Raw genomic sequence first — 9,710 nt, 5'->3', positions numbered from 1 at the left:
TTTTTCCCAAAGTTTTTTTTTTTTTTTAATGTTTTAATTCTCCCATAATTAATTTTTTTTTTTTTTTTTTTTTTTTTTTAGACTGTGTTCATGTGAATCTGTTTAGATGTGTTTCTTGCTTAATAAAGGATGTAAAAGTATGTTTCACCTACTTTCAAACTTTTCCTGCAGGAGATCCCTCTGTCTGAGATTCTCCAGGTGGAACCGTTCAGAGACTACAGTAATCTGGCGCAGGGCAGCAACCCGCACTGCTTTGAAATCATCACAGCCACCATGGTCTACTATGTGGGGGAGAACAACAGCAGCCACTATCACAGCCCTGCTCTGGCCGCTTCTGGAGTGGGTGTGGAGGTGGCCCAGGGCTGGGAGAAGGCCATCAGACAGGCCCTGATGCCCGTCACGCCCCAGCCGAGTGTGGCCAGTGCAGCCGGTCAGGGAAGAGATCACAGTAAGGAGAATCTATTCAACCTCTTCTGTTTGCACGCTGATCCTTGCATCACTGCCCACTTTAGAGTTTTCAGTTTCTGCAGCTCGCAGGATTTTGTTGGGGCTGTCCATGTCAAATTATATAATGTGTGTTGAAACTTTGAGGTTTACCAAAATGAAATCTGTTCATATTCACATTTAAGGGTGAGGGAATGCCCTGCTGTGTGTATTTGGTATTCAAGAGGAAGCGGGACTGTTAAGTCATTGTTTGGAGATGATAGGGGTGACAATAAAGTCCCATGATCAAGTTTTTAATTGAATCAAAACTATTGATGCCCCAGAGAGGCTGTAGTTTTATGTTATTTTCCCTTGTCCTTGATTTATACATATAGATCTCATTTTGACATTCAATCTCATTTTCAGAGTTTATACATCTATAAAGGTAGCTAAAGTAATGGGAAATTAGGTATTTGTTGATAAATAAAACTAAACCAGTGAAAAATTCTAGTCAGGTTTGCATCCTGTTATGAATCTTCACGCTACACGATAAACAGCACCTGGCCTCTGTAAAGAGCTACAGGAATGCTCTCTTGTATAATGTCACTGTTGTCAACACAAGGTATGAAGGCGGCTACAGCCAACAAGGCGATATGAAAACATGTCTTATTCCTTTCAATTTTTATATTACGTCTTTTAAAAATCTGTTCAAGATATGTGGTACCTTAAAACATATTACCAATTAAAATATTACAATATTTACAAGAAGATGGCAATTTAATTTCCTTAGTTGTGTAGACTAAAGAACATAAAAAACTTATGAGATTTTGTTTTGTTTGACACCAAGATACACTTTTTTTATTTTTTTTTTCTGATTTGTCATTTTGGACGTTTGCACTTTATTGTCTTTCATAGTGGATTATTTCTGGTTTCTGGTGCAAATCATGTCGTCTGTTTACCGTTTCAGAGTTACTATTCACCAATTCATTACACACCTTGACTCCTGACTTATTGGCGCATGGAATATTGAGCCAGAGATCTTTTTATTCGACTTAAACCATAAACCGTTGACAACAAATGCTTCCTTCAACATTCTGAACCACATGATTAACGTAATTTGTAAAACGATTTTACCCTATTACTGAACCCGGAGGTACACCTCAGTACAACTGAACTCATTTCAGAAATATACATTGAGAGCTTCTATTAAGAACAAGTTGATTAATTTGTGAAAACATTTCTTTTTTCTTTTTTGAGTCATGTGGCTTTTTGCGTTTATTTCATCGAATGAAAATTAATTGTTGCCTTAGTTTTGTTCCAGACTTGTGTTTAGTCTTGCCCCTGTGGCAGTCCTGATTCTTAATTTGAAATGCATTGCATTCTTGAGCCATTTAGTCACACACATCTCCCCAGATTGATTCATTTTGCCAATTTCTTGTGTAATAAAATGCTTCATCATGTGGGCCTCACTGCATGCAGCTGTGATAAAAGAGAAGGATGCTCACTGGATGAGAAAACAGGGGGAAACTAAATTGTGAGGAATGCATCACAAACTTGAAATATTTAATGATTCACTTGTTGCTTAATGCAAGAAGAAAATGTTGTTTTAAGTGCTCCTGGGTGGAAAAAAAAAAATCATGCGTTTCCCTCTTTCAGAAGAGCTGTCCATCAGCATATCTGTGTCCAACTGCCAGATCCAAGAGAATGTGGTAAGTACAGCTTCTTTAATTTCTTTTCTACCAGAAGCAATTGCGCAATTTCCCAGCACAGCTTGCAAAATCATGCATATGTGTGCTATTAAAGTAGCTGTTGTGGTTAAAGCAGAAATTGTATCTAACTGCTGCTTTTATTAAAATATTTAGTGGAAGATTTTTTTTCTTCTCTACATAAATGAGGAAGCTTTGTTTTCCTTTTTTTTTTTCTCATCCTTTTGGGTCATGGGGTTTTCGATTCAGTTCCACTTCTGCACTGAGTGAAAGTTAAATATTTGGCAACAACTAGAAACATTTGGGAAAAGCAACAACGTTGCCAAACCATAGATGATGTAATTGTTGGCGATTCCAGTTTCAGTCCTGAGAGCTGGCTGTTCCACATGTAAAATGCAGCCATTAAGTAACTGGAAATGGTATCTGTGCAGGATATTGCCTCGATATATCAAATATTCTCCGACGAGGTGCTGGGATCAGGCCAGTTTGGCATCGTGTATGGAGGTATGTTGTTTTTATTAAAAAAATAAATAAAAAAATCCATGTGATATTTGGTGTGGCTAAAATTAGCATGGCAGTAAATTGCATTGTGTTGTGGTTACTCTCACGTTTCAGGGAAGCACAGAAAGAGTGGCAGAGACGTAGCCATCAAAGTTATAGACAAGATGAGATTTCCTACCAAGCAGGAGAGCCAGTTAAGGAATGAGGTGGCCATTTTACAGGTAATAAATGATTGACTCTATATTGTCGACCATTTGTACAGAGAGTTGCATTAAGGGTCATCTTAGGGCAAGGTTTTTTACACTTTAATTTTTTTCCCTTTTTCTTTAGAATCTGCATCATCCAGGTATCGTTAATCTGGAGTGCATGTTTGAGACCCCAGAGCGAGTGTTTGTTGTCATGGAGAAGCTCCACGGAGACATGTTGGAGATGATCCTCTCCAGCGAGAAGAGCAAACTACCAGAACGAATCACCAAATTCCTCGTCACACAGGTTCGTGCTGCTTAAAGGGGGATCTCTCTTAACTTCCTGTTTTTCTCACTGTCTCACTAATAGTTTCACCCTCTTGGTTTTGTTTATGTACCTATTAGCTAATAATTTGCAATGAACTGCCTTAAGGTTCCAGCTAAATGTTGACTATATTTAAAGCACGCAGTGGCTCACAAAAGTATTTTAAACCCTAATCTTTTTTGTATGTTGCAAATACAAACCTTAATGTTTTTTTGTTTTTTTTTATGCAAAAGCAAATGAGGTCGATTAGCAGTGCTTGCCAACAACTAATGGTGTCAACCAGCACGTGTTCCTGCGAAAAATTCTCTGTGCTGTTGGCATGTCCCGGCAGTCATGAGAATGTCATACACCAACATTCTTCAGTCAGAGGCCTGTTTGAATTTGTTGCGAGTCTGGCTGTTACAGAATACCTTCCTTCCCACAGCATCATCATCCACAATAACTCTTTGACGTTATTTGGAAGATGAGATACAACAGTATTTAATTTTCCTTTGGGATAAATAAAGTATATTTGAACTGAATTTAATTAGTCAGAGATGAAAAAAAAACTTGAGGAGATGCAGAAATCTACAACTCGGGTGGACACATTGAGAGAGGACAACTGAGTCATTCACTCCTCAAATCTGGTCTTTATGGAAGAATATCAAGAAGAAATAGGTTAATGGGAGAAAGCCATAAGAAGTAAACCCTGCAGTTTGCCCCAAGCCATGAAGGAGACATGGCAGATGTAGACGAGGACGCTCGGATCAGATGAGACCTAGATCCAACTTTTTGGCCAACAACGCCACCACAATGTCACCACAAATGTATGTGGAGGAAAATTAACGATGCACATCACCCTGAATTCAGCATCCATCCATGAAACATGATGGCATGTATGCCATCATGACCACTTATACTGTCTGTCCAATTTGACTGAGCTTGAATTATTTTGCGAAAGCAAATTGACAAATATTTCAGTCTTTAGATGTGCAAACTGGGATTCTTACCCTAAATGAAGCTCGAAGCTGTAATTGAAGATAATTCTAGAAAATATTGATTCAGTGGGCCTGAATACATATGCATATCACAGTTTTTTAAATTTTGTGTAAAATTTTTCTTTCATGATTCTGCTCAACTGTGTTTCCTCTCAGAAAATCAAAGATAAAATGCAGTTTGTGTTTTTTTTTATTGTTACAAAATCCAAAGGTTTCAGGGAAATCTACTGTCATGTTTTATATTATGTAAGTTTCAATTCTTCTCAACACGTGTTTTCATGTTTTTATATCAATTTCCTTCATGTCCTTCTTGATCTTTCTCCCCTGTGTCTGGGTGTGATGACCCTCTGCTGCTGTTTATTCTTAATGTGGTGGCCTGATTGGGGTGGGGGGTCTTTATATGGCACTGGTCCACATAGCATCGCCGCCTTCTGCCTGGCTGCCGATTACAGCCTGCAGTGTGCTAGTGGCTTTGTGGCCTAATTAGAGGAGCTGCGGGCCCTGGGGTCTGCTTAGGTTTTGGGTCCCAAACAGCAGCAAGGGCCATTAACCACGGCCCCATTAGCTGCAGCGGGGCCTGGCTCAGATGTGGCCAGAAGGACTTTTGTTCGAGCCAGGGTCGGGATTGAGGGACCGAGTGGATTGTGGTTTTGGTGTAGATCCACAGGCTGGAATTTGTGCAGCGGGAGCTTATGCAAGGATCTGGTGAATATAGATGAGCTGTGCAATGTGGAAATATTTAACGGCATCTGTGTGCCTATGACTCAGATTTTATTCCACAAAAATACAGTCAGTTTTATCAGTATTTAAACGATAAAGTTGTAGTTTACATGGTTAGTATCTTATGTTTATGTTGAGTGTGTGTGTGTGCTAACTGAACTTGTGCTTTCAACAGATCCTGGTGGCCTTGAGGCATCTGCACTTCAAAAACATTGTTCACTGTGACTTGAAGCCTGAAAATGTACTACTGGCCTCTGCAGAGCCTTTTCCACAGGTAACAACGATAAATATATTTTGCATTTCTTATTCTCTTTGGGTTTATAGTGGCATGCTTGCTTTACTTCTAAAAATAAAAAGCTCAGAGGTCTTTCTTTCCTCTTTTCACTGAATTTCAGAAGAGGAATGTTTTTTTTTTTGTTTGTTTGTTTGTTTTTTGGTTTTTTGCATTTTTAATATGATCTATAAATCTTTTATGCATTAAATAATTAATTTTAAATTAGATTCTCATGCACAAAGCTGGAAAGTGTTAATCACAAAGACACAATGTGTTCCCATTGCTTATGATGAAACTGTGAAAATACCAAAAATAATGTTTACAGGTAATAGATTTTTAACAAGTGCAAGAACACTTCCAAATAGCTATTTTCTGAGAAGAGAAGCATTAAAGTTGATGGATGATGCATAAGTTAGGTCCTATATAAGAATACTATGTACTGCTACATGGGTTGTGCTGCAAACAAAAGAAAATGCAGCCAAACCCTCCCAAATCCCCCCAAAAACTCTTAAAACACCTTCTGAAAGACTGAATATGTGGGAAAGTGCTTATTGCCTCTTGTTATCCACAGTAGAGGATCTGTGATAAAGTACATGTCACCATAAACTCTAAAATACACACAAATTAGATAAAAATGGGTCAGCATATGTGTGCTGACGGTGCATGTCGTTTTTCAGGTAAAGCTGTGCGACTTCGGCTTTGCACGCATCATTGGTGAGAAGTCGTTCCGGCGGTCAGTCGTTGGCACCCCGGCCTACCTGGCTCCAGAGGTGCTGAGGAGCAAAGGCTACAACAGATCCTTAGACATGTGGTCAGTGGGAGTCATCATCTACGTCAGCTTAAGCGGGACCTTCCCTTTTAACGAGGACGAAGACATTAACGATCAGATCCAGAACGCCGCCTTCATGTACCCCCCGACACCCTGGAAGGACATCTCTGCAGAGGGTAGGAAGACAAAGAGCAGCCTCGTTCTTTCGCTCTCTCCCTTCCTGCTGGAATTTACCAAAGCTTAATTTATTCTGGTCTTCACCTCTGTAAATAGTTGCCAGCCTGGTTGCACCTGTATTCTAGTGTCAAACTGAAATTCAGATGAACTATCCCTCCCCACCTACATGTCTGGGTCAGCTCAACTTTTTAAAGCTCGACTTTCAGTGTCTGTGGTTGAGATGAATCACTTTCATTTCTTCTCAACTGTCCGAGCTGTAACTCCTCCCACGTACAGTTCACAACTCAGGATGATGCTAATCTCAGGTTCTTTGTTTTATCTCAAAGTGTCCCTGTAAAGGTCACTAAACCCTGCAAACTATGTGTGAAAATGTTTGTTTAGCGTCAAATATGACATGATTCCATTGTATGTGCAGTGTCTATAAAAAGTATTTATAGTGCTTTGATTTATTTATTTATTTATTTTCACATCTACCGCACTACAACTGCAAGCTTAAAAGTTTTTTTTTGCTGGCATTTATCACAAGGCATTGCATAATTGTGAAAATAAGGTAAAGTATTCATACTAAAAAGTATGGAAAATTAAAAATTGACTATGGAACCTTTTCTCTTTAACATATTTTTATATTATCTTAAAGGTAAAAGTCTATATTTTATGAAAATGAAAGTAATGAACAATTGAAATGAACAATACTAAAACCAGGATAAGCGGTTGTTTTTGACTGAAAAGCCCATTATGTCATACCAAATGCTGGAAAATCTTAGATCGAGTCATAAAAATTCTGAGATTTTTAAATTAAAATATTTTAAGAGCCCTGGACATCACTTGGTTTCTTCCATCTCCACCTGTAACAAATCAAGTCTGTTTACTAATTATATCTTTTTTGAATGCAGACGTACCAGATGTTTGTTTTTTTTTTTTTTTTTTTTTTTTTTTTTTTTTTTTTTTTAGGGGTTTTAAATTAATACCAGAAATTCTGTTCTCAATTGGAATTTTGATTCCCCAAGTATCCTTTTGTTTCCACTCGACATAAAATCCTAATAAAATTCACTTCTGTTTGTGGTTTCACTGTGAACATATTCAGTTGTGAATTCTTTTGCAAAATGTCTAAGTCTGATCAATGTGTGTCTCTGCCACAGCCACAGACCTGATCAACAATCTTCTCCAAGTCAAAATGAGGAAGAGGTACAGCGTGGACAAGTGTCTGAGCCATCCCTGGTTACAGGTGACACAATTTATTTTTCTTTTTTTTTTCTAAACAACCATGTCACAAAGTTGCCAGACTGATGGGTTATAATACGTCAACAGAGGTTTAAATCTGAGCGTGTTTTCCAGGATTACCAAACATGGCTGGACCTCAGGGACTTCGAAACGCGGCGAGGCGAGCGCTACATCACCCACGAGAGTGACGACGCGCGCTGGGAGGAGTACGCAGACGAGCACAACCTCCCGTACCCCAAGCACTTCATCATGGCTCCCAACCTGGATGACATGGACGAGGACCCCTAGTGGTGAATGAGCTTTACTGCGTTGTGCATCCACATGAAGGAAAGAAGACTTTTTGGAAGCCAAAAAAAAAAAAAAAAAAAAAAAACAAAAAAAAAAAAAAAATGCTTTTGGAGCGGCAGGTTTTCCCTCCAGAACTGTTTGTTGTGGAAACAGAGCAAAGCTGACCGAGTGGATGGCTTCACATCGGGAGCTTTTAGATTGGGAAAAACCCAACTTACTTTGTAGCGCGATTAGGAGGCGAAGATGCGTGTCACAGAAGCGCATTAAACGACTGTCAGCAAAGAGGACTGTCCTCTCTTCCTTATTGTAGAGTTTGTTAAACATTCCCTGGATTTACCTGATTTTGGTTGCTTTCTTTAAGACAAACTCAAGCCCAAAATTCAACCTGATATGTAATAGGGCTGACGAGTCTTCGTCACGAACAGCGGTCTTGATGTACGAGAGGAGACAAAAAGCCGTCTTACATCAGGAGTAAAAGGCACCTTTCACAAGGGAGTAACAGTCTGAGAATGAGCTCTCTCCAGAGCTGTTTGTCCTTCGGCATGAACTGGAACCATGACCTGCATACGTTTGTTCTGTCATGTATTTTACTAATTGTTGTAGGTTATTGCACTATTCAACTATGAAGAATAGCAACTGAATAGAAACACTATTCGCTGCTAGAGAAAGCAAACGTTTTCTTTTTTTTTTTTTTTTACATTTCCAGTGTGTGCAAAGTGTCGAAGCAATCAGCAGAAAGTCTTTGCAGCTCACATGGAATTAGCTGCAGGTATTATCAGTGTTTTCAGGTCTGACAGTGGCAGCTAATAGTGTGAAAGCATGATCAACCTACCCCTGCAGAAAAAAAAAAGGTCTGAAAATCGATTACAAACGTTGTTCCAAACTGTTTTATTTATTCAACATTGTGAATTTCTTTGTGCAAACCGGAACCCTGGACATGCAAATGCAAAGATGAGTTTAAGACAAGCTCCCATGTTTCTGCATTATCTTTCTCGCCTTTTATAACTTTTTTTTTTTTTTTTTTTTTTTTCAAATTCTGGAAAAAGACTTTTTTGCTGCTCAGCAGGCATCTGTAGATATCTGAATAAAGTTTCCAGAGGCCTCGTTTGTTATCCTCTCTGGAGCATTTCTACAATATGTTTCGCAAAATTCAAAAAAATTCCACAGAATAGAAATACAACTGGGTATAATCGGAGCTAAATTCAGGAATTTATACCCTGGTTTTGTACTTTGTGCTCTGTTTGTGTGGTTTGGGAGAATGTTCCAGTTTCTCTATGTCATTTTTCCATTTTTTTTTTTCTTTTTTTGTTGCCACTGGATTGGCAGGTGTCTGTGTTTTGTATATTTCAGTACTTACCTGATGAAATAAAACAAACAATAAAATCACTTTGTTCTTAATTAAAGCAAATCAAACCATGCATATTCAGTAAACAACTGGAGTTTGAACTATGTGTGTTAGAGTCTTCATGTTGTGGTTTCCGACAGCAGAGCGCATTTTGAGAAGCTGGATGCGATTGTTGCGCCACAGCGAGGAGTCAGCAGAGCCAGCTGCTCGCCACGGAGGAGGAGTAATGACGGCAAAAGAGATCTGACAGGAGAAGAAGGGGGTTCGAGGAAGTCTTTGAAATCACTCATTATTAAAAAAAAATACTTGTTTTGATTCCAATAAGTGTTGTTTAAAATGCCTTGTTTGCCAACTGTAATTTTGAATGAACCCATTGTTTGGCGATGCAACTTCTGATCATTCTACAAAAGAACTAAACTAGAACTGCAATGATTTTTTCATTTTTTTATTTTATCAGATCAGAATCTTTATTTCCCATTAATGTAGAATTATAAAAAAAAACTATTTTTTTTTCTTTATTCTAAAATTAAATGTTAAAAAAAAATAACTTTTTCTTGATTTAAATATGGAACAGAGTTTCTCTATGGTAAGTATTTATCAGAAACCGAAACACTTATTCTCATGTTTTAACCATAAAAATGCAATGGAAGAAGGAAGAGCTTTATGCTACTAGCACCTCAGAGCATGACGGACCTCACAGTTTGCACAGCTCAAATTAAAACACCTGGGACAGAAACATTTTTCACATCTTTTTGGATGTGTTCCAATAGAAATATGACTTGCAAAATGGCAGCAACAT

At 38.4% G+C, this 9,710-nt stretch overlaps 1 protein-coding gene across 1 annotated transcript in view; it reads left to right on the top strand.

Moving 5' to 3' along the window:
• prkd3 (protein kinase D3) overlaps nt 1-9,012 on the top strand; it is a 50,675-nt gene extending 41,663 nt beyond the window's left edge. Inside the window, exons 12-20 of the mRNA XM_015034806.1 lie at nt 172-448; nt 2,080-2,132; nt 2,561-2,633; nt 2,745-2,851; nt 2,961-3,122; nt 5,013-5,111; nt 5,789-6,056; nt 7,197-7,282; nt 7,393-9,012. Of these exons, the coding sequence (XP_014890292.1) occupies nt 172-448; nt 2,080-2,132; nt 2,561-2,633; nt 2,745-2,851; nt 2,961-3,122; nt 5,013-5,111; nt 5,789-6,056; nt 7,197-7,282; nt 7,393-7,566 (1,299 nt within the window). The 3' untranslated portion in view covers nt 7,567-9,012. The remainder of the gene's footprint in view (nt 1-171; nt 449-2,079; nt 2,133-2,560; nt 2,634-2,744; nt 2,852-2,960; nt 3,123-5,012; nt 5,112-5,788; nt 6,057-7,196; nt 7,283-7,392) is intronic.
• The last annotated feature ends 698 nt before the right edge of the window (nt 9,013-9,710 follow it).

Source organism: Poecilia latipinna, unplaced genomic scaffold, assembly GCF_001443285.1.
Source record: "Poecilia latipinna isolate Pla-1442-1.1 unplaced genomic scaffold, P_latipinna-1.0 Scaffold312, whole genome shotgun sequence".
NCBI classification, from domain to species: domain Eukaryota; kingdom Metazoa; phylum Chordata; class Actinopteri; order Cyprinodontiformes; family Poeciliidae; genus Poecilia; species Poecilia latipinna.
This window is presented reverse-complemented; position numbering and strand designations above follow the sequence as displayed.